The sequence below is a fragment of the Grampus griseus genome, assembly GCF_964374135.1.
Source record: "Grampus griseus genome assembly, chromosome: 7".
Classification (NCBI taxonomy): Eukaryota; Metazoa; Chordata; class Mammalia; order Artiodactyla; family Delphinidae; genus Grampus; species Grampus griseus.
In genome coordinates this window covers 53,432,199-53,457,392 of record NC_139001.1, presented here as the reverse complement: position 1 = coordinate 53,457,392, position 25,194 = coordinate 53,432,199, and the positions used below count along the sequence as shown (strand labels likewise).

Below are 25,194 nucleotides of genomic sequence, written 5' to 3'. Positions count from 1 at the left end.
TGGGGTCACATGACTAGGTTCTGGCCAATAAGATATAAGTGGAAGTGATAACTTCCGGGTCATGCCCTTAGAAGGAAAGATGTGTTTCCTTTAGATTTTCTCTTTCCTGCGACCTGGAATGTGGAAGTGAGCGTGAGTTGAACATGTGGGGGGAGAAAAAGAAATGCAGACCAGAGGTGGCTAAGCAACAAGATGGAGTAGCTTGAGCTTCCAAAAAGCTGTTATACTATTCCTGGGTTGTTAGGTGAGATAGAAACAACTGTCTAGCTTGTGAGAGTCACTCTATTCTTGAGCGTCTGTTATACATATACAGACTATACATATACCTTGTGAGGCATCACTATTCCAGTGTTACTAGAGGTTGAGGCTTAGAGAGACTAGAAAACTTCCTTATAATCACATAGGTAGTAAGCGGTGAGGCTAGGGTTTTAATCAAGTGCCTTTCCCATTAGACCTTTTTTTATACTAATAGAGAGAAAATTACTAATTTATAGAAAATTACTACCGTGCCACTTTCTAATACTTGATCTGTTAATCTCACAGGATTATAAAATTGCTTCAGTTTCCTTGAATTAGAATCAGTGCCACAAACCCATATTTTTCTAATAAAGTACCTGACAGTCAGTTACCAACTCCTCCAGGACCTATCCCCCTTTATACAAAATGTTCCATTAGGAAAATTATGGAGAAAAAGTATGCTCTTTCTCCTGGACTGTGCAATGGATGGCTAATCAGAATGCCCTAATAATTTACAAAATAATACACTGGAAAATCACAATGACTCAGAAACAGATCAGAGGGATTTTTTTTTTTTTTTTTTTTTTTGCTGTACGCGGGCCTCTCACTGTTGTGGCCTCTCCCGTTGCGGAGCACAGGCTCTGGACGCGCAGGCTCAGCGGCCATGGCTCATGGGCCCAGCCTCTCCGCAGCATGTGGGATCTTCCCAGACTGGGGCACAAACCCGTGTCCCCCGCATCGGCAGGCAGACTCTCAACCACTGCGCCACCAGGGAAGCCCAATCAGAGGGATTTTTGGTGTGGGCTTTCTTCCATAGTGCGATCCTTAGGTTATCACATAAATTTGTTCTCAGAAGGCAACATATGTGCATTCATTCAACACTTAACAAATATTTATTGAGTGCCTACTCTATGTCAGGTAGTTCTTTAGATACTGGGGAGACAGCAAAAGAACAAACTAGACAAAGTCCCTGCATGCTTGGAAAATATACTCAAATGCATATACTGTAGATAATGTCCTACACAAGTAAATGTAACAGGCTTTCAATGTGTGTCAGTAATTTTCATTTTTAAAAAAACTTTCTGTTCTGGAATACATTTGACTTTACAGAAAATTACAAAGATAATACAGAGAGTTCTCACATACTCCTCACCCAGTTTCCTCTAATGTGAACATCTTATATTATCATGGTACATTTGTCAAAATTGAGAAATCAATATTGGTACATTTCTATTAACAAAAGTCCAGACTTTATTCATATTGTACTAATGTCCTTTCCCTGTCCAGGATACAATCCCAGAATACCACATTATACTTACTCATCAAGCTTCCTTAGTCTCTTCTAGTCCCTGACAGTTTCTCAGTTGTTCTTTTTTTATCTTGACCTTGAAAAGTTTGAGGGGTGCTGGTATTTTGTAAATATCCCTCAATTTGGGTTTATTTAAATGTTTTTCTCATGGTTGGACTGAAGTTACCAGTTTTTTGAAAGAATACCACAGAGGTAAAGTGCCCTTTTCATCACTTCATACCAAGGAATAGATGATAGTGATGACTTATTACTGGTGATGTTAACCCTGATCTCCAAGGATGCCTAGGTCTGTTTATTAGATAATGGTATTTAGAAATCCAGATCTGGATATTGGGTGTGCTCAATGCTACTGAGATGCCATTGTTTCCACCTTCTTCTTAGTAAGTAATGTGATTTTTAAAATTAAATAATTTTTGAATGTCAGAAGTGATGAGCTCCATTTCCATAAGTCTGCATCAAAAAATAGTAAACTTATCTGGGAATACATACATATACGTATACACACACACACATTTGGAGGTGGTAAAATAATGTTAGGTATAAAACGATAAAATGAATTCTTTAAATGTTACATTTCTGTCCTTTAAATTCTAAGATGCTAGGTCTTAAGGAATTTACACATGAACACACTGTAGCAGAAATGTGTTTTGGAAGGCTCCTTAAAAGAAAGAGGGCATGGGGCTTCCCTGGTGGTGCAGTGGTTGAGAGTCCGCCTGCTGATGCAGGGGACACGGGTTCGTGCCCCGGTCCGGGAAGATCCCACATGCCGTGGAGCGGCTGGGCCCGTGAGCCATGGCCGTTGAGCCTGCACATCCGGAGCCTGTGCTCCGCAACGGGAGAGGCCACAACAGTGAGAGGCCTTCGTACCGCATTAAAAAAAAAAAGAAAGAAAGAGGGCATGACCTTCTTCAACCTGCCCTCCAGTCTGCTGCCTGGCGAACAGAAGTGGTGATTGGAGCTCCAGTAGGCGTTTTGAGTAGCAGGGCCATATTTAGGACTGGCAAAGTGTTGAGCTAGAAGAGCCTGGTTTCCTCAGTGAAGTTCTGGGGGCATAATACAAATCCTGGATTGCAGACCTCCAGACTTCTATTGTGTGGGAGAATAATAAACTATCTCCATAAACAATTATTTTCAGAACTCTGTTTCTGAGTCAAGTGCAATTCCTAACTAATACAGGTAGTTTAGAGAAGAGGCAGAAGTATTTTCTATAACAAGTACTTTATTTTAGTCCATGTAATCATCAAAACAACACTATGCTTATAGGTGAGAAAATTAAAGATTAGTGTCATTCATATAATTCTTAGGTTTACACAGCTCAATATTGAAACTAAGCCAGAGTTTAAACCAAACCCTATTTTCCCAGCACAACATGCTAAAATGTCTTGCTTATAGCAATGGGTACATATTCATTATTATATCTCACTGAACACATAATACAGGAAAACATTTAAATAAGTAAAATCATGTATTTTTAAATATGCAATGAAATGGAAACATGAATCCATAGTTTGAGCCCTCCTACTGCTCTCCATGATCAGACTTCAAACAGTAGAAGTGGCATCAAGGCCACTGTAGAAGTATAACCTCAGAACCGATTATGTATGTAGTTTTTCAGTCCACATATGTAGGTTTTCTCTCTGGGCTCGAATGGGAGCCCATTCAAACCATCCATCAATCTGTCCACCCACTTATGCACTCATATTAACTGAGCATCTACTATATGCCAAGCAACCTGTTACTTCCTGCATATACCTATTAGTTCCTGTATATACAATGTCGAATAAGACACAGTTTCTATTCTCCAAAAGCTTATAGTTTAGTGACAGAAATAGAAAAATAAATAGTACACAATTACAACAGAATAGGGTTTCTCAGCACTAACGACATTTTGTACTGAATGATTCTTTGCTGTGGGAGCTGTACATCGCAGGATATTTAGCAGCATCCTGGCTTCTACTCACAGGCTGCTGGTAGCACTCCAACACTTTGTTACCACCAAGTATCTCTAGACATTGTCAAATGCCCCCAAGGGACAAAAATTACCCTCTTACTTTTTACTCCCTCCCATCCCAAATGACAACTGCTATAATAGAGTATAAGCCACCATAAAACTACAAGAGATGGGTATTTAACAATGGAGCCCTGGGGTCAGAAAAGTTTTCTGGAGGAAGTAACTTTTTCACAGAGGCTTGAACATTCACTAAAATTCAGCCAGATAAAGTAAAGGATTGTATGTGTGCATCTGTTTTTATGTGTATCAAGAAGGCCTCCTAAGCATGTGCAAAGACTCAGAGTTTATAAAGAGTACAGTATATCTGGGAGAATAAAAGTGGTTTAGCTTGCTTAGAGTGGGGAGGTATGCATGAGAAGAAAGTATGAAAAGGTACATATGCATGCAGAAGAATGCAGGGGTCTAGTCATGACAGGATGAGAGATTGTAATCAGAAAAGGCAAACAACTGGGGAAGAAGGAGTTGAGTTTTGGATGAGTTAAATTTGAGCTGCCCGAGGGACAACAAACCAAGTGAAGATGTTCAAAAGAAAGTTAGATTTCTGTTTCTGGAACATAAGGACATTACTGAGGCCAAAGAATAGACACTATCTATATAGAGAAGCCATATGTGTAGATGAAATGACCCAGGGAGAATGCAGAGTTCCAGGAAGGAGGAGCCCACAGACCTGACAGTGGCAAAATGGACAGACGTGAATGAAAACAAGGGTGATCGTGATGTCACATAGGGCAAATGAGAGAATTTCATAAACATGACATAAAGATCAAGTAGGATAAGGAGTGAGACACTCCACTGGAGTTGGCAATCGGGAAGACATGGTGGCCTTTGTGAGAGCCAAGTTATTGGAGTGTTCTTATAGGGAGATGGAGTGAATGGGATGGGATCAACGAGAAACACTCTCAAGAAATTTGCATGGTATGGTAAGTGACAAACACACCCAAAGTCAAAAAAAAGAAAATCAACTTGAAGGCGGGTGGGGATGGGTAACAGGAATTTTAAGCATGAGTTCTGACTTCAGGTTAGCTGTGGATGCCGCTTACAGGCTCTGTTCTTGCTTCTGGCTCTCTGAGTCTCCTGGGTATTTATATTAAGCTATTGCATAGAATTTCTGAATGTAAGCACAACTGGACTGTTTTGGCTCCTCACAATATGCCACATGATTCAGGGTGACTTAACAGTACCCATTTACTTGTCAATGGTATGTCTTCTGAATAAAGAATCAAGTTTTTATACCTGACTCATTTGGCACTAACATTATTCAGTTCCCTTCAAAACACAATGATTCTAATAGTTTAAAAGCAAGAATTTCAAAACAATAAGACATTTTATCAAGCTCTAAAAATATATTTATTTAAGTGTGTTTATGAAAATCTTCCATTGAGTCTTGAATAATTGACTCATGGGAGGCGGAAGCTGAAAGGTATGATAGAGACCTTCCTCTTCTTTCTTCACCCCTCATCCATTCAGTGACTTTAGACAAATCACTTTCCTCATGTCTTACAGTTATCTCCCTTCCACTCCATAGCCACTACTCTCACCTTCATTAACCTCTCCCCTGTGCCTCTGTAATAACCACCTAACTTGATTTCTTGCTTCTAATCTTTGCTCTCTCCAAGTGTTTGCCATACTTTACAGAGTGGTCTTCCTAGAACACATATATGAACCATTGGCAAACTCTACTTGGAACTGTGTCATGGCTTCTCACAAAAATCCAGAATTGTGTGTCATGGGAAGCCTTTTCCATCTGTTCCAGCCATCACTTGCATATTTCATTTCATACTTATATTCCAGCCATACAGGACCTTTATTAGGTCCTGAGGCTTTATGCTGACTTAGTCCTACAGGCCTGTGCTCTTACACCATCTATCCCTTGTTCATCTAGAGAATAATACTCAAATTCAGTTCAAGCATCTTCTCTGTAAAGTCTCTGTCAATCTCTCTTCCTTCACCTAAACCCAGATAGGACTAACTACTCCTCTTTGGTGCTCTGCCCCAACACAAAAAATTTATACCTTATATAAATATCTGTAATAGTATCAAAACCACTTTACTACAAGATGCAGAATAAGTATTTGATAAAATTCAACATCCATTCATGATAAAAACTTACCAAAGTGGGTATAGAGGGAACATACTGCAACATAACAAAAGCTATTTATGACAAACCCACAGCCAAAATACTACTCAATGATGAAAAGCTGAGAGCCTTCTCCCTAAAATCTGGGACAAGACAAGAATGCTCACTCTCACTGCTTCTATTCAACATAGTATTGGAAGTCCTAGCCACAGCAATCAGAAAAGAAAAAGAAATAAAAGGTATCCAAATTGGAAGGGAAGAGGTAAAATTGTCATCATATACTGATGACATGATACTATATATAGAAAACCCTAAAGACTCCACACAGAAACTACTAGAACTGATAAATGAATTCAGCAAGTTAGCGGGATACAAGATTAACATACAGAAATCTGTTGCATTTCTTTACAATAACAATGAAATATCAGAAAAGGCAAGTAAAAAAACAATCTTTTAAAAATCACATAAAAAACAATTAGAAATAAATCTGACCAAGGAGGTGAAATACTTATATGCTGAGAACTGTAAAACATTTATAAAGGAAATTTAAGATGATTCAAAGAAATGGAAAGATATCCCATGCTCTTGGATTGGAAGAATTAATATTGTTAAAATGGCTGTACTACCCAAAGCAATCTACATATTTAATGTGCTTCCTATAAAATTAGCCCTGACATTTTTCACAGAACTAGAACAAATAATCCTAATGTTTATATGGAACCATAAAACACCCAGAATTGCCAAAGCAACCCTGAGGAAAAAGAACAAAGCAGGAGGCATAACCCTCCCAGACTTCAGACATACTACAAAGCTACAGTAATCAAAACAGTGTGGTATTGGCACAAAAACAGACATATGGATCAATGGAACAGAATAGAGAGCCCAGAAATAAACCCACCCACCTACGGTCAATTAATCTTTGACAAAGGAGGCAAGAATATATAATGGGGAAAAGACAGTCTCTTCAGCAAGTTGTGGTGGGAAAGCTGGACAGCTGCATGTAAACCCATGAAGTTAGAACACTCCCTCACACCATACAAAAAAATAAACTCAAAATGGCTTAAAGACTTAAATATAAGACATGACACCATAAAACTCCTAGAAGAAAACATAGGCAAAACATTCTCTGACATAAATCGTACCAGCGTTTTCTTAGGTCAGTCTCCCAAGGCAAGAGAAATAGAAGCAAAATTTTAAAAATGGGACCTAATCAAACTTAGAAGCTTTTGCACAGCAAAGGAAACCGTCAACAAAACAAAAAGACAATCTACAGACTGGGAGAAAAATTTGCAAATAATGTGACTGACAAGGGCTTAATTTCCAAAATATACAAACAGCCCATACAATTCAATAACAACAACAACAAAAAACCCAGTCAAAAGATGGGCAGATGATCTAAATAGACATTTCTCCAAAGAAGACATATAGATGGCCAATAGGCATATGAAAAGATGCTCAATATCATTAATTATTAGAGAAATACAAATCAAAACTATAATGACGTACCACCTCACACCAGTCAGAATGGCCATCATTAAAAGTCTACAAATAACAAATGCTGGAGAGGGTGTGGAGAAAAGGGAACCCTCCTACCCTGTTGGTGGGAATGTAAATTGCTGCACCCACTATGGAAAACAGTATAGAGGTTCCTTAAAAAAATGAAAAATAATAGAGTTCCCATAGGGTCTGGCAATCCCACTCCTGGGCATCCACTCAGAGAATACCATAACTTGAAAAGTTACATGCACCCCAATGTTCATAGCAACACTATTTACAAGAGCCAAGACATAGAAGCCACCTAAATAACCATCGGCAGATGAATGGATAAAGATGTGGTATATATACACAATGGAATACTGCTCAGTCATAAAAAAGAATGAAATAAGGACATTTGCAGCAACATGGATGAACCTAGAGGTTACCATACTAAGTGAAGTAAGTCATTAAGAGACAGACAAATATCATATGATATCACTTATATGTGGAATCTAAAATATGGCACAATATGAACTTATTTACAAAACAGTAACAGACTCATAGACATAGAAAAAAAACTTATGGTTACCAAAGGGGGAAGGGGGTGGGGGAGGGATAAGTCAGGTGTTTGGGATTAGCAGACACAAACTATGTATAAACTATGTTTATATACAAACTATATAAAAACTGTATTTATCTATGTATAAAATAGATAAACAACAAGGTCCTACTGTGTAGCACAGGGAACTGTATTCAATAATAAACCATAATGGAAAAGAATATGAAAAAATATATATATATAACTGAATCACTTTGCTGTACAACAGAAACTAATACAACATTGTAAATCAACTATACTTCAGTTAAAAAAACCCCACTTTATTACACACATTAGTTTTTACAGGTGTCTCTCCTATTAACTCTCAGTTCCTTGAAGATGAGGCTGCTTTTTACTTTTTTAATGCTTAAGTGAAGCATTATTCATGGCACATATTCAAAGCTCAGTAAATATCTGTTAAATGAATCTAGTCCAAGGTCTATTACTGTCAATGAGGAGATAGGCCCAGAAAAGTTATATGACTTACCCTGATCTTAAATGATTGGCTGAGCGGGGAACAGACATTCTAGATGTTGCCAGACTTTAAACTAGGGCTCTCAGTATTACACTGGGACTCCACCTCATCTGTTTGAAAAGAAAGCACCCAGGGCCCAAATTTATAGGTTGTTAACTTGGTTGAACAAAGTTTTAATATGAAATATTTGAGTGAATATTTGACGAGAAAATAGTACTCCTTTCAGGTTGAGAGACAAAAGTGGGACAAATAATTTTAAAATGATGTATTTTTGTCTCACCTTCTTTCCTACTCTCTGCCCCTTCTACCTGGTTGACCAGTTAGCATTATATTTTCCAAGTGTTCAGAATCCCTAAGTACATACCAGCTGAAAACAAGTTAAGTGTTAACCCATTCTTCTTGCTGACAGAAGAAAAAAAGTCTTAGATTAAGAATTTACTATAAGTACTTCATACTTAAATAATCAACAGTAGGTTGAAATTGTTTTTGTTTGTTTTCACCATTTAAAGATGAGTATCAAAAAGAGCGAGTAATAAATTCTAGGCTTCCTTGGAATTATATGATTACATTGCCTTATATGAGGAGACTAAGTTTGTGTTAGATTATAACAATTTTTTTCTAAATGACCACGAAGATAACTAGCTTGTCCTTTTCACTCATGATCACAAATAAAACAGAACATTTAACTGGTTAATATATTTTATTTGGAATGCTTTAATAGTTCTTAGTATATAACATTAATATGTAATGGCCCTAAAGAGTCCATTAAAACTCTGCACAACAAGCTGCATTTTCATAATGCAGAGATGATGTGAGATGGAAGCCAATTTCTGCCGTTTAGGTAACATAATCAAAAAACAATTTCCTGAAAGAGCTAAAGCTTATAAATAAAAGACAGTTAAAATGAACATGTCCTAAAGATGACAGAACTTAACATTGGCCCCAAAAGCACAGGAAAAGAGAAGATTAAAAAAATTCTTCCAAACCCAGGCTTCTTTCAAGTCTTCTGCTCAAAAGAGGATCAAGGGTACTAATGAATATTCAACTTCTAGTTTCTTCTAATAATAAATTCCATTTCAAAATCTATGGAGTAAAACAAACTTGCCCTATGTTTAGGTTCTTTCAAAAGATAAAGTGGTCTTTCATATCTCTGCGGTAGTTGATGGGGCTTGAATATGAAAAGACTTGACATACCCGGGTGAAGTCAAAAGCTGGGTGCCATGTTGCCAATGCCAGCTTCTAACCGCCACTGGAAAGGTGAACACTTTGCAGGCCCTTTTCTCTGGATCAGCAACACTTCTGATATAAAGAAATCTTGTTCTGCTTGAGCAGATTTTCATTTCAAAGAGGAAGAATGAATAAGGAAGATGACTTTTCTCATCCCTATATTGAATATCCCACAAGTCAAGACCCAGTCCTGTCATCACTCCTCATGCAAGCAGAGATAAGGGGTGGTATTTGAGTTCTGTCAGACTTACCCACCATGACTGCTTAAATCATCTTCCAATTTAGTCTCTCTCTCTTGGGAAGCCTGAGGCCATGAAAACCACTCATTCATCACCTGCCACACCACAGTGATTCTCTAAGCAGACGTCCTGGGCTGGCATAATTTGCTTCACAGCCCTGAGGTCGGCTTGCCTAGTGACTGAAGAATCTTTTCTTTTCCATCTTCAAATATTATAGTGCACTGTGCTTTGTGTACATGGACGATATTCCTGACCCACCATCGATGGTGGTGAATCTGAAAAGCAAAATGTGATGATACAATGGGGCTGAGCTTGAGGGCTATACGAGGAAGGAAAACGTCACAAAATGACAGAAACTCTTGAAAAACCCTGCCCAGCACTGCACAGAAACCTCTGCATTAGTCTGCACCTTAGGCTTTTAGAACGCCACACTTTCAGCCACTCTGGTACTTTTTCGTATTATGGTCTTAGTTTTCAGGAAAATTTCTATTATCTGAAACAATTTCATATGTTGACTGCTACCCCCTATATTTAAGGGACAAAGAAGCATTAAATAATAATTATACTCAAGCACCTTAGGGAGAATTAAGGAAGACATGTCAGCTTTAATTTTGAATTTTCTTGTTACTTATTAGTTTGCCTCTCAGACTTAATGCCAGGAGGAATAAAAACCATCATTACTCTCTAGCTGCTAAATGGCATACCTGAGGTGAATAGGGGGCTTAATTCTGGTCTAACTGGCTCAATTTCTGCTTGTATCAGCAGAGGGCCCAGCACTGAGAGATCCAGCTTCTGGTCCATTCTCCCATCAAATCCAAACCAAGTAAAGCTGCCCAAATACACACATTCCACAGGGAAAAGAGAGGAGTAAGGAAGAGAACAAAAGAAGATTAAGGAAAGGGAGAGCATGTCTACATTTCTAAAGTGGGCTAACTGGGAAGCTGTATTGGCATTTCTTTAATCCATAGCAATTTCCTGCACACCAGAAAGCCGGAGAGAAATAGCAGTTCTCTTCCACCCTAGTCAAAGCCCAGATTACATGTCTGTTTCCTATTTGTGTATTTCCACTGAAACTGAATGGATACATTGAGAGTGTTTTCTATAGGGTCCCAGAATTTAGAAATAATTAACCAAGGCTCACTTTACCTTACTAAATCTGTGAATAAAAAGAAAAATGTCACTGAGACACCATCAGTTTAGTCACTGGAATGCAAGCACATTTAGAATTGTGAAACTGTCTGATTTCAGTGACAGGAACTGATTCCTATGGAAAACTATGTAACAGGTCAATTTGAAAAAAAGGATGTTACTGTGATGTGAATATTTATAGCTAGTGTGAAACCTAGTGTTGATCTGCTGATTTTTCTTTTGTGAGGCACATCTAATTATAGTCAGATATCCAATTCAGCATTCATTAATCTCTCATCACAAGTAAAAAAACTCTAAAGGAGGTAAATTTAGCACAGTATAGTGGAAAGCATGTGTTTATTTAATTGTTTTTAGATTTTATTTATTTGTTTTTTGGCTGCATTGGGTCTTCTTTGCTGTGCGTGGGCTTCCTCTAGGTGCGGTGAGCAGGGGCTGTTCTTGGTTGTGGTGTGCAGGCTTCTCATTGTGATGGCTTCTCTTGTTGCAGAGCACAGGCTCTAGGCGAGCAACACGGGCTCTAGAGTGCAGGCTCATTAGTTGTGGCACACGGGCTTAGTTACTCCACAGCATGTGGGATCTTCCTGGACCAGGGCTTGAACCTGTGTCCCCTGCATTGGCAGGAGGATTCTTAACTACTGTGCCACCAGGGAAGCCCCAAGCATGTGTTTAAAAAGGGCTGGGTTAACATCCTTGCTGTAGAATCTGTGTGTAACCCTAGAGAAGTCACCTAAACTCCCCCTGTACTGGGGAAACTAATATCTACATCAGTGGATGATGCCCATCTTCCAGGGTTGTCAGAATTGAGTGAGAGAGAGAACAGACCCTGGGGACAGACAGCTGGGTTTGAACTCATGCTTCACAGCCTCAGTAGACCTTGGCAAGTGAGTGAATCTCTCTGTGTCACAGATCTCTCACTTGTAAGATGGGGATCATGTTAGGATTTGTTTCACGGTAAGATATGAGACAATGTGTACACGGGCGTCAAGCCCAAAGCCTGACATCTGAGACTTTTACCTGCACCCATTTTACCTGTGACTGTTATTGCCGTTGCTATTATTATTACAATATTTTTCCATCCAGAATGTGGTAGTGCTCAATAAATAGTAGCCTTATTTCTCTTTTTAAAATTCTCTTTCTGTCTCCTTCAAAGAATTTTACGTTTACTACTACATAAATATTATTTGATGATTTCAGCTTTCTGTTTAGATAAATGTTCTACCTGACACACTTACTTATGATGACTGATGGTAACCACAATCCTAGAAAGTTAAGGTTTAATGAGACTTCGGAGAGTTTCTAATTATACAGTCATTTATTACAAAGATAAGACAATCCTGCAGCCTGTGGAACAAAAACCACATTCACAGAAAGACAGACAAGATGAAAAGGCAGAGGGCTATGTACCAGGTGAAAGAACAAGATAAAACCAAAGAAAAATAACTAAATGAAGTGGAGATAGGCAAACTTCCAGAGAAAGAATTCAGAATAATGATAGTGAAGATGACCCAGGACCTTGGAAAAACAATGGAGGCAAAGATCGAGAAGATGAAAGAAATGTTTAACAAAGATCTAGAATTAAAGAACAGAGATGAACAACACAATAACTGAAAGGAAAAATACACTGGAAGGAATCAGTAGCAGAATAACTGACGCAAAAGAACAGATAAGTGATCTGGAAGACAGAATGGTGGAATTCATTGCTTCAGAACAGAATAAAGAAACAAGAATGAAAAGAGATGAAGACAGCCTAAGAGATCTCTGGGACAACATTAAACTCAACAATATTTGCATTATAGGAATCCCAGAAGGAGAAGAAAGAGAGAAAGGACCCAAGAAAATATTTGAAGAGATTATAGTTGAAAACTTACCTAACATGGGAAAGGAAATAGCCACCCAAGTCCAGGAAGTGTAGAGCATCTCATACAGGATAAAACTAAGGAGAAACACACTGAGACATATAGTAATCAAACTGGCAAAACTTAAAAGACAAAGAAAAATTATTGAAAGCAGCAAAGGAAAAATGACAAATAACAAACAAGAGAACTCCCATAAGTTTAACAGCTGATTTCTCAGCAGAAACTCTACAGGTGAGAAGGCAGTGGCATGATATACTTAAAGTGATGAAAGGGAAGAACCTACAACCAAGATTACTCTACCCAGCAAAGATCTCATTCAGATTTGATGGAGAAATCAAAAGTTTTACAGACAAGCAAAAGCTAAGAGAATTCAGCACCACCAAACCACCTCTACAACAAATGCTAAAGGAACTTCTCTAAGTGGGAAACACAAGAGAAGAAAAGGACCTACAAAAACAAACCCAAAACAATTAAGAAAATGGTAATAGGAACATACATATCGATAATTACCTTAAACGTGAATGGATTAAATGTTCCAACCAAAAGAAACAGGCTTGCTGAATGGATACAGAAACAAGACCCATCTATATGCTGTCTACAAGAGACCCACTTCAGACCTAGGGAAACATCAGACTGAAAGTGAGGGGATGGAAAAAGATATTCCATGCCAATGGAAATCAAAAGAAAGCTGGAGTAGCAATGCTCATATCAGATAAAATAGACTTTAAAATAAAGAATGTTACAAGAGAAAAGGAAGGACACTACATAATGATAAAGGGATCAATCAAAGAAGAAGATATAACAATTATAAATATAGATGCACCCAACATAGGAGAACCTCAATACATAAGACAACTGCTAACAGCTAGAAAAGAGGAAATCGACAGTAACACAATAATAGTGGGGGACTTTAACATCTCACTTACACCAATGGACAGATCATCCAAAATGAAAATAAATAAGGAAACAGAAGCTTTAAATGACACAATAGACCAGATAGATCTAATTGATATTTATAGGACACTCTATCCAAAAACAGCAGATTACACTTCTCAAGTGCACACGGAACATTCTCCAGGATAGATCACATCTTGGGTCAAAAATCAAGCCACAGTAAATTTAAGAAAATTGAAATCATATCAAGCATCTTTTCTGACCACAACATTATGAGATTAGAAATGAATTACAGGGAAAAAAACATTAAAAACACAAACACATGGAGGCTAAACAATACGTTACGAAATAACCAACAGATCACTGAAGAAATCAAAGAGGAAATCAGAAAATACCTGCAGACAAATGACAATGAAAACACAACAGTCCAAAACCTATGAGATGCAGCAAAAGCAGTTCTAAGAGGGAAGTTTATAGCCATACAAGCCTACCTCAAGAAACAAGAAAAATCTCAAATAAACAATCTAACCTTACACCTAAAGAAACTAGAGAAAGAAGAACAAACATAACCCAAATTTAGCAGAAGGAAAGAAATCATAAAGATCAGAGCAGAAATAAATGAAATAGAAACAAAGAAAACAAAAGGAAAGATCAATAAAACTAAAAGCTGGTTCTTTGAGAAGATAAACAAAATTGATAAACCATTAGCCAGACTCATCAAGAAGAAGAGGGAGAGGACTCAAATCAATAAAATTAGAAATGAAAAAGGAGAAGTTACAACAGACACCACAGAAATACAAAGCATCCTGAGACTACTACTAGCAATTCTATGCCAATAAAATGGAAAACCTGGAAGAAATGGACAAATTCTTAGAAAGGTATAACCTTCCAAGACTGAACCAGGAAGAAACAGAAAATATGAACAGACCAATCACAAGTAATGAAATTGAAACTGTGATGAAAAATCTTCCAACAAACAAAAGTCTAAGACCAGATGGCTTCACAGGTGAATTCTATCAAACATTTAGAGAAGAGCTAACCCCCATCCTTCTCAAACTTTTCCAAAATATTGCAGAGGAAGGAACACTCCCAAACTCATTCTATGAGGGCACCATCACCCTGATACCAAAACCAGACAAAGATACTACAAGAAAAGAAAATTACAGACCAATATCACTGATGAATATAGATGCAAAAATACTCAACAAAATACTAGCAAACAGAATCCGACAACACATGAAAAGGATCATACACCATGATCAAGTGGGATTTATCCCAGGGATGCAAGGATTCTTCAATATATGCAAATATATCAATGTGATAAACCATATTATCAAACTGAAGAATAAAAACCATCTGATAATCTCAACAGATGCAGAAAAAACTTTTGACAAAATTCAACACTGATTTTTTATAAAAACGCTCCAGAAAGTGGGCATTGAGGGAACCTACCTCAAAATAATAAAGGCCATATATAACAAACCCACAGCAAACATCATTCCCAATGGTGAAACACTGAAACCATTTCCTCTAAGATCAGGAACAATACAAGGATGTCCACTCTCACCACTATTATTCAACATAGTTTTGGAAGTCCTAGCCACGGCAATCAGAGAAGAAAAAGAAATAACAGGAATACAAATTGGAAAAGAAGAAGTAAAACTGTCACTGTTTGCAGAAAACATGATACTATACATTGAGAATCCTAAAGATGCTACCAGAAAACTACTAGAGCTAATCAATGAATTTGGTAAAGTTGCAGGATATGAAATTAATGCACAGAAATCTCTTTCAGTCCTATACACTAATGATGAAAAATCTGAAAGAGAAATTAAGGAAACACTCCGATTTACCATTGCAACAAAAAGAATAAAATACCTAGGAAAAAACCTACCTAAGGAGACAAAGGACCTATATGCAGAAAACTATAAGACACTGATGAAAGAAATTAAAGATGATATCAACAGATGGAAAGATATACCATGTTCTTGGATTGGAAGGATCAACATTGTGAAAATGACTGTACTACCCAAGGCAATCTACAGATTCAATGCAATCCCTATAAATTACCAATGGCATTTTTTATAGAACTAGAACTAAAAGTCTTAAAATTTGTATGGAGACACAAAAGTCCCTGAATAGCCAAAGCGGTCTTGAGGGAAAAGAACGGAGCTGGAGGAATCAGACTCTCTGACTTCAGACTATACTACAAAGCTACAGTAATCAAGAGACTATGGTACTGGCACAAAAACAGAAACATAGATCAATGGAACAAGATAGAAAGCCCAGAGATAAACCCATGCACCTATGGTCAACTAATCTATGACAAAGGAGGCAAGGATATACTATGGAGAAAAGACAGTCTTTTCAATAAGTGGTGCTGGGAAAACTGGACAGCTACATGTAAAAGAATGAAATTAGGACACTCCCTAACACCATACACAAAAATAAACTCAAAATGGATTCGAGACCTAAGTGTAAGACCAGACACTATAAAACTGTTAGAGGAATACATAGGAAGAACACTCTTTGACATAAATCACAGCAGGATCTTTTTTGATTCACCTCCTAGAGTAATGGAAATAAAAACAAAACTAAACAAATGGGACCTAATGAAACTTGAAAGCTTTTGCACAGCAAAGGAAACCATGAACAAGACGAAAAGACAACCCTCAGAATGAAATATTGAGGGAGAAAATATTTGCAAATGAATCAACGGACAAAGGATTAATCTCCAAAATATATAAACAGCTCATGCAGCTCAATATTTAGAAAACAAACAACCCAATCCAAAAATGGACAGAAGATCTAAATAGACATTTTTCCAAAGAAGACATACAGATGTCCAAGAAGCACATGAAAAGCTGCTCAACATCACTAATTATTAGAGAAATGCCAATCAAAACTACAATGAGGTATCACCTCACACCAGTTAGAATGGGCATCATCAGAATATCTACAAACAACAAATGCTGGAGAGGGTGTGGAGAAAGGGGAACCCTCTTGTAGCGTTGGTGGGAATGTAAATTGATACAGCCACTATGGAGAACAGTATGGAGGTTTCTTAAAAAACTAAAAATAGAATTACCATATGATCCAGCAATCCCTCTACTGGGCATATACCCAGAGAAAACCATAATTCAAAAAGACACATTGACACCAATGTTCATTGCAGCACTGTTTACAATAGCCAGGTCATGGAAGCAACCTAAATGCCCATCGACAGACGAATGGATAAAGAAGATGTGGTATATATATACAATGGAATATTACTCAACCATAAAAAGGAACGAAATTGTGTCATTTGTTGAGACGTGGATGGATCTAGAGACTGTCATTCAAAGTGAAGTAAGTCAGGAAGAGAAAAACAAATATCGTATATTAATGCATATATGTGGAACCTAGAAAAATGGTACAGATGAAGTGGTTTGCAGGGCAGAAATTGAGACACAGATGTAGAGAACAAATATATGGACACCAAGGGGGTAAAGCGGCGGCGGGGGGTGCTGGTGGTGGTGTGATGAATTGGGCGATTGGGGTTGACATGTATACACTGATGTGTATAAAATTGATGACTAATAAGGACCTGTGTATAAAAAAATAAACAAAATAAAATTTAAAAAACCCAAGAAACAAAGATAAAATATCTCAGTCCCAAAGCGGCTCATTCCCCAGAAGAAACAAAATATAAATATATACTTTATATTAAAATATTATATATAAAGTATATATTTATATATTTTATATAAAGTATATATACTTTTTAATATAAAGTATATATTTACTTATGTGTATGTATATACCTATATACACACACACATATCATATACATTCAAGTTCTTAGAAACTATTTTTGTAATCATATGAAATTTTTTTTTATATGAAATTTTTTATGCTAGTATTTTTTATTCTTTCTACTGTATATTTCCTATTTGTTCCACACAATTAAAAATCCTCATTCAGTCCTTTCTATATTATCTGTATAGTGTGGTTCCGAAATGAAATTTCTTCAGCTTCCCCAGGGTTCTTGGATTAAGGCAAAACGTGAATATTTTTATTAGATGTTTTACTTTGAGTAGAACATATTCTTTGTTGACTGGGAAAATAGACAGCAATTAAAGGGCTTTGGGGGATATGACTCCCAAAGAGACAGTCAGAACGGAGTGGGATGCAGAGGATTGGCCTGGCTAAAACTTTTCCTATAAACCTTCCTAAAAGACTCTGTATACTAATCATCCCTAGAAAGTTGCTCCCCTAGTGAAGCTTTAACTTAATCCCTTCTAAGCAGGGCTAATTTCTTAGAAGCACCTCAAGACTGTTCTACACAACCGTGATCTCAGTACCTGCTAGGGCTTTAGGGTGGAGAGTAAAGCAACTGGCCCTTCTCCTTCTGCTTTGACTTATCTCTCGCTCTGCCTACTTAACGCTAAGAACATGTTCCCCTTGGGGTTCACACAGATTCTCTCTCTTGTCCTCATAAATTGGACATGATGGAACGTATGGGTTGTCCTCTATAGATAAATTGAGGCACAGGCAGAGCCGTTCAGTGATTTACCAAGTGTCAGAGCTGTTAGGCTGAACCTGAGGTTTCCCTCCAGGTCCATTCCATAAGGTCAGTTGGACCCCAAGGTCCCTTCTGCTCCAGGGACTCTAAATCTCAGCTTATTTTCTTTATCCTCAATGGAAAACAAGGCCCAGAGCCTGTCTCATGGCCCATAATGAGAAAATGTAGTGGTGTTAGCAGTACTGCGATGTTTTGAGATGACAAATTGGGCAGGGACAATATCTTTTCAAAAATTAAATCACTGAAACCTGTGTATATCCCATTTATGAGGAATAAACAGTTATGAATGCCCTTAAAAATGAGACAAATCTGAGACTGGCAGATCTCTCTCTCTCTCTTTCTCTGCTCTTCCTCCCTTTTTCATTATCTCCTGGAAAACATGCAGATCTCTACATCCTGTTCCTCTAGTTGTTCACACAGGCAAACATAATGTCTCCTTGGGAAAAAAAAAAAGAACTGTTTCCTTAAATAACTGTCATTTTATTAACTCATAAGTATAGCACTGGCCACTGTAACTTAATAGTCTCAGTAAGCTGGATGGCTAAAACACACAATTCAATCAAAACGACCATTACACGAGCTCCACATTTTTATAGAATGCTTTACGTTGGCAGTAAGTCTACCTCATTAAAAATCTGAGAATGAAAGTATGACATTGTGATTAACCCCCTGTTATGCTTACAAGAGCAGAATTCCACAGCAAATTTCATCCTGTCAAAGGGCTACTCTTTAGTAACTGGGAAAATGAATACTGAACAAAAGTACCCTATAAGATTGCTGGATAATTTTTTTTACATAAAAATATACCATAAAACTCTGGGATTATGTCTTATCATTTCATGGTCCAGATGGGGTTGTTGCATTATGTTAACAAGGTAACAAAATATTAATCTGAAAGTATGTTGGCTCTAATTGAAAGGTGTTTGTCTAAACTGCTTATGGAAGGTTTTTTGGCAGCTCTAATCACCAGATATTTTACTCCTCCGTGTCTTCTTTTTTATTGGTAGCAGGCTCTAATGCCTTCTGAAAACTCCCTAAAACCTTATATTAAGTATATTATAAGTAAACACTGTGAATCTTCAAGTGGGAGTACTGTCTATTACAACCTACTTGGGGATTCTAAAACCAAGCCTTTGCAGTGAGCTTTATTTATTCAACCCACCATAAATAGTTACTGTTAGAAGGGGAGACAAAGGAAATAACTTGTCTGGGATTCAATTAAATTTCTCCAAAATATTAATATTGCTTTAAATTATGATAAAAATGAATTACTTGCTATCAATGGGAATGAAAACCTGGTCTGGGGCAAGAAACATTTTCTTTAAACTATATTAAACACTGAAGCATAACAAAAAATAGCCTTCAGAAATTGTATATGAAAAAGAATATTAAATTATCTGAAAAAGACACCACTTTATTAATTTTATCCTGTTTGCTGAGCATTTTAAATATTTTCCATTTAAACACTTTTTCTTTACCTAAAATTATCAGCAACAATAATGTCCTTGAAAATTTTTTTACAAATCCATCATGAATTCATTTTATTAAAACTCCATTTATATTTCTAAAATATAATTTCAATAAGAATTTTTATTCGAAATATTTTTTAAATTATTGAATGGAAAAATATCCCCTCATTTATTCTACAAGAACCTGGGTAGTTCAATTTTCTTGCATATAAACAAGAATAATTGCTTAAATATTTGAAAACACTTCTAAACGATAAAGTTCTGTAGAGTACACAGAGACCCCAGTGTCAGGAAAGGCAATTCATCCTTGCTGTTATTAATATGACACTAACATAACCTGGTTCTCCCAAAATTTCAACTACCATCACTTTTTAAGTTCATACATTTTTCTATACCATTCTTTAGCCCAGCTTAGTTACACTAGGGTGACTACGTAATTTACCATTCAAACCAGGAGAGTTTTGAGAATGGAGAGTTTTGAAAAGGAGAGGCTATTAACAGGCAGAGACTGGAACTGTCCCAAGCAAACTGGGATAAATGATCACCTTAGTTATAGCCATCTTCCTTCATAATCTTTCTGCTGTCATTAAGTTAAAGAGCACACATGTAGTAGTCACCTTCTCCAAATTACAATTTCCACTTCCAGGTCACATAAGTGATGATGGGAAAGGGAGGGGTGGAAGTAAGACAACCAGGCATACTTCTTTTAACTTTGAAAAGGAAAAGCTGGCAAAAAAGGACAAAAAGACCAAAGAAAATAAGACTGTTTACTAGAAGAGAGCAAAGGTCAAAAAAAAAAAAAGTCACTTTGCTGCCTGAGTGCTTGCTCCTTATTTTCCTTTGAGCCCTTAGCCTACTAGTATAGGTTAGTATTTTGTTTAGATTAATTTATTATTGTTATTAAGCAGCTCTCATTTCAACTTAATTTGGCAGTAACACAAATAAATCTAAATAAGTATTAGAATAAGAGGTGGTTAATTCCATCAGTTTTCATTAATGAACAATGCTCAAGGCTAATGTAAAGGATCCAGTGCTCTCAAACGGCAGCTATGCTCATTTAGTCATTGTCAACTCATCAACATACATTTTATAATACCAACCTTTTTGCATGTGTTACAGCAGGGAAGAGATTGTTCATAGTCTTCTTTGTGACTGCCTACATCTAAGCCCCAGTGTTCTAAGTGTAAGTCACAGAAAATAATACCCTAACATATGACCTGAGCCAGCTAATGGCACTCGGCCTAAGGTTGATTCAGTTACTAAAACTACCATCATTGCTGCAAGCCCATTGTAAGCTGATGTTATTTTTGACATTAGTATTTTTGAAGCTAGTTCATTTAAAGAGGAGATGCAATGCCAAAAAATGCTTGTTAAGTAGCACTCTCATCTCAGGACAGCAATATCTTATACAAACTGTGATACAAAGCCGCTGTCTCAGGTGATACAGGTGACTTCTTACTATAAGTTAGAAATGACTCGCGGGCTGTGGATCTATGATAATATGATAAAACAAATTTTATGTAAGCATAAGATAAATGTCAATGAAAAATAATAACCTGACTTTCACCTTCATTTAATTTAACATTAATCACTGAACAGAGAACTTATATCATAAAAAGTGAAAACTATTATTTAAAAATTTTTTGAAATCTGTAATTGGGACGATTCAAAGGAAAAATCATCCTGTAAGTACCTGATCTTTTCTTACTACTTGCGTAACAAAGAATTTGGCTTTTTAAAGTAAAATGGCTTTCCTAGGCCTTTTTATTTAAATAGTTAGGCCCCTATGGGGGACACTGTGGGTTGTTTAACAGCTGCATCAGCCTTCTTTATTCCTTCCTGGAAAGCTTAAAAACTACATTTCCATAGAAACCATATAGATAATATAGCATTTAAAAAAATGTTTTCAGAGCAAATCTTTTGCGAACAGTTTAGGAGCATATATAAAAATCTCTAGGAACTACTTTGTTCTCTCTTTTGAACTGCATGAACTAAATTCTTTAGAGAATCTAGTTATTAAAATCTGTATTAGGTTTTATTGCTACCTAGCAAATTATCAACAAACTTATTCGCTTAGAACAACACTCATTTGTGATCTCATCGTTCCATACATAAGAAGCTTGAGTGCGCTTGACTGGATTCTCTGCTGAGGATCTGACAAGGCCGAAATCAAGATGTGGACTCTTATCAAGAGGCTCTCAGCTCTGGCCTGTGGATTATTGGTTCTGCCCTCTGAGTCATCCTCCCTTTTTCATGAACAGTAACATATGTCTGCAGCTGAGTCGTTTTATTAGCCTGCTTCCTGTAAGTAGAATTTTGGAGTCCAATAGCCTCCTTTCATTTTGTACTCTCTTGTTTCTTTCCATCCAAGTTGTTAGTGTCTCTCCTGATATTAGGGTCCTTAGAACTTTGTGGGTTTCTTGTGGATGGCACAGCAATGCTCCCCATTAGAAAGAAGCTACATCCACAAATTTTTTTGAGATAATCCCTTCTCTACCTTTGGCTCTTGAGATGGCTGAGGGCCACACAGATTCCTACAAGACCTCTAATTTAGTTGAGAAGATCTATGAGGCATAACCTTAATCTCTTACGACCGAACACTCTGATCTTTCAGTCTTTTAAAGTGATGGCAAAGATTTGTACAGCCATACCCTTGCCTTTTTTTTTTTTAATATGCCACACTTTCAAAGGCAATCTCTTAATTTTAGCATCTCTTCTCATCTGAATAGGCAGAGAATTTCCCAAGTTATCATGCCCTGGTTCCTTTTTGTTTAACAGTTCTTTCAATTTACATCTCTCTTCTTGCATTTTACTCTAAGCAGCAAGAAACAGGCCACATCTTCAACATTTTGCTTGGAATTCTCCTTAGTAAGATATCCCAGCATATCTTTTACAAGTTCTGTTTTTTACATAACTGAAGGACACAATTCCGTTTAGCTTTACCATTATGTAACAAAGATCTCAGTTCTTCTAGTTCTCAATAATATATTCCTCACTTCTTACTGTACCCCCATTAGCAGCATCTTTAATGTCCATATTTCTACTAAGGGTCTGTTCAAGGCAATCTAAGACTTTTCTATCATGCTCCTAAAAATTCTTCCAGCCTCCAACCACTTCCTGATTCCAAAGCCACTTCTACATTTTCAATTACTTATTATGGCAATATCCCACTTCCAGGTATCTAATCTATCTCTTCAGAAACATACTATTTCCCTTGGTTCTTGTTCTTGATTTTTTCTTTATTCTTGTATTGTATTTATATTTTTTATAATACAATACAAGTATTTATATTTACTTGTATATATAATACAATACAAGTATTTATATTGCGGTATTTATATTTTTATGGTGGGTTTAGTGCATCATCTCATCTTAAAAGATGCAGGGCTTCCCTGGTGGCGCAGTGGTTGAGAGTCCGCCTGCCAATGCAGGGGACACGGGTTCGTGCCCCGGTCTGGGAAGATCCCACATGCCGCGGAGCGGCTGGGCCCGTGAGCCATGGCCGCTGAGCCTGCGTGTCCGGAGACTGTGCTCCGCAACGGGAGAGGCCACAGCAGTGAGAGGCCCGCGTACCACAAAAAAAGATGCAGCATCACTAACACAGTTCAGTAGTAGCCAATATCTATAAAGTATATATTGCTATGTTTGTATTTTATAGATAAAATGTTTACATTAGCACCTATGTTGGATATTGACATGGCTTAATATGTTGATGACCGAAAATGCAAAGTTGATTGGTATCCTTCACAGTTACCTCGCAAAAGTCAGCACTACACTCTTGAAATTAAGCTTCTATTAGCCTTTCATGTTTCCTCCATTACTTTTCCCGTGGTCACTCCATCTCAGCTTATCACACAACTAATGTCTAGATATTTTTATGCTGATAATTCACGGGTACTATTGATAAAAACTAAATCCTAATACCATTTTATTTTGCTTTTTTTTTTTTTTTTTTTGCAGTATGCGGCCTCTCACTGTTGTGGCCTCTCCCATTGCAGAGCACAGGCTCCGGACACACAGGCTCAGCGGCCATGGCTCCCAGGCCCAGCCGCTCTGCGGCATGTGGGATCTTCCCGGACCGGGACACGAACCTGTGTCCCCTGCATCGGCAGGCAGACTCTCAACCACTGCACCACCAGGGAAGCCCCTAGTTTGCATTTTAATGTGGCTTGGGAACATTGAAATTTTTCATGAGAAAAATATGAAGTCTATGTTATGTTCATGTCTTATAGTTAGGGGAAAAACTACATAACATGATTGCTTCATAAGACTTTTTTTTTTTCTTGATTTGAACTGCAAATTCTAAACTGAAGTATCCTGATACAAAAATTCAACATGTACAAAACTCTTTGGAAAGATTAATTCAACTTTTCACAGTGTGAAGAGGTAAAAATCATCTTCACGAGAGCTCAAGCATTGAAAATGTCAGTCCAAAGACAGAATCTTAAAAAAAAATTCCAAGTTAGTGAAAAGAAAGATTTATAATATAGTTGCCATGGTAACTGCAGTATACCCTGTTGCAAACTAGTATGTGGTTAGTAAAGTGCCTCTGTATTAGATTCTTTAGGATAGAAGATATTCTATAAATTCAAAATTTTGAGAACTCAAAATGATATTAGTAAATCTTGAGATGCTTTCAAGAAGATATCTTAAGAGTACAGCCAAACCTAAAATCCATTAAAGTGACCCTGTTTTCTTGATATGCCTGAGACTATTCAACTGCCTCCTCTGCCATGGCAGATTCTGGGGCTCTAGTTCATGTGTTCTGTAGTCTGCACTTGCTCCACTGTGGTGAGTGATACCACCTTGGGTGCAGTATTGACTGAGTTTTTCATGAGAGATGCTAATAGTTGTTATATAACTATAGTTGCTATAACTAATAGTTGTTATATAACTATAGTTGCTATAGATGCTAATAGTTGTTATATAACTATAGTTGTTATATTATATAATTATATTATTTGGAGCTCACCAAAGAATTTTCCTTGTTCTATATTCTCCCCATCATGGCATGGTTCTAATGTACTTTGGTTTTAAGTGTCCAAAACGTGTTAGAGCCGATCTTTGATGAAAAAAATCTTTTGATATATTTAAATATGTCAAAGATAAAGTTCATTTACAATGTATACAACCTGAAATATTCTAGTATGTGTTTATTAAAAATAAAAAACGGGGGTGTGTGGGAATGTGCACATGATATTGCACATTACCATAGTCTTGAATTTGGATTCTAAAAATATCATCAAATTGTAAAAAATGCCATAATAAATTTGATATAATTAAGGTTTTGTCTGCATAACAACTGATATCTTCTAATATCTATTTGTTTGGTACTTTGAAAAATTAGTCTTAGAATTAGTGCTTATTCTTCTAAAAAGAGTTTACTAATTCTTATGGTTCACAACCTTTATTTTGAAAAAAAATACATGTGTTTTGGTACTCATTCTTTTAATAAATTAGTAGGACATATTGCTATAAGCAACAGATTTTTATATTAAATGCTTTTGATATTTAGAGTGTAAAGAAGGAAGTGATTCCTGAGAATACAGTTGTGAAGAATTCTGAAATATATGAGGAATCATTGTTTAATCCTGATTATGGGAAAGCACATTA

The 25,194-nt window shown here is 36.9% G+C and overlaps 1 protein-coding gene across 5 annotated transcripts in view; it reads right to left on the bottom strand.

Annotated features, from left to right (window-relative positions):
- The window catches only part of ZNF385B (zinc finger protein 385B), a 143,513-nt gene extending 122,744 nt beyond the window's left edge, over nt 1–20,769 (bottom strand). For 2 of the 5 annotated variants that reach the window (XM_082658460.1, XM_082658461.1), the window contains exon 1: nt 20,682–20,724. Coding sequence is in view for 2 of the 5 variants with exons in the window: in XM_082658470.1 (XP_082514596.1) it covers nt 20,682–20,691 (10 nt within the window). In the remaining 3 variants the exon portion in view is untranslated. Of the gene's footprint in view, nt 1–20,681 lie in introns of all 5 variants that reach the window. The other 3 variants (XM_082658470.1, XM_082658467.1, XM_082658469.1) reach the window with 3 other exon arrangements.
- Between the last annotated feature and the right edge of the window lie 4,425 nt (nt 20,770–25,194).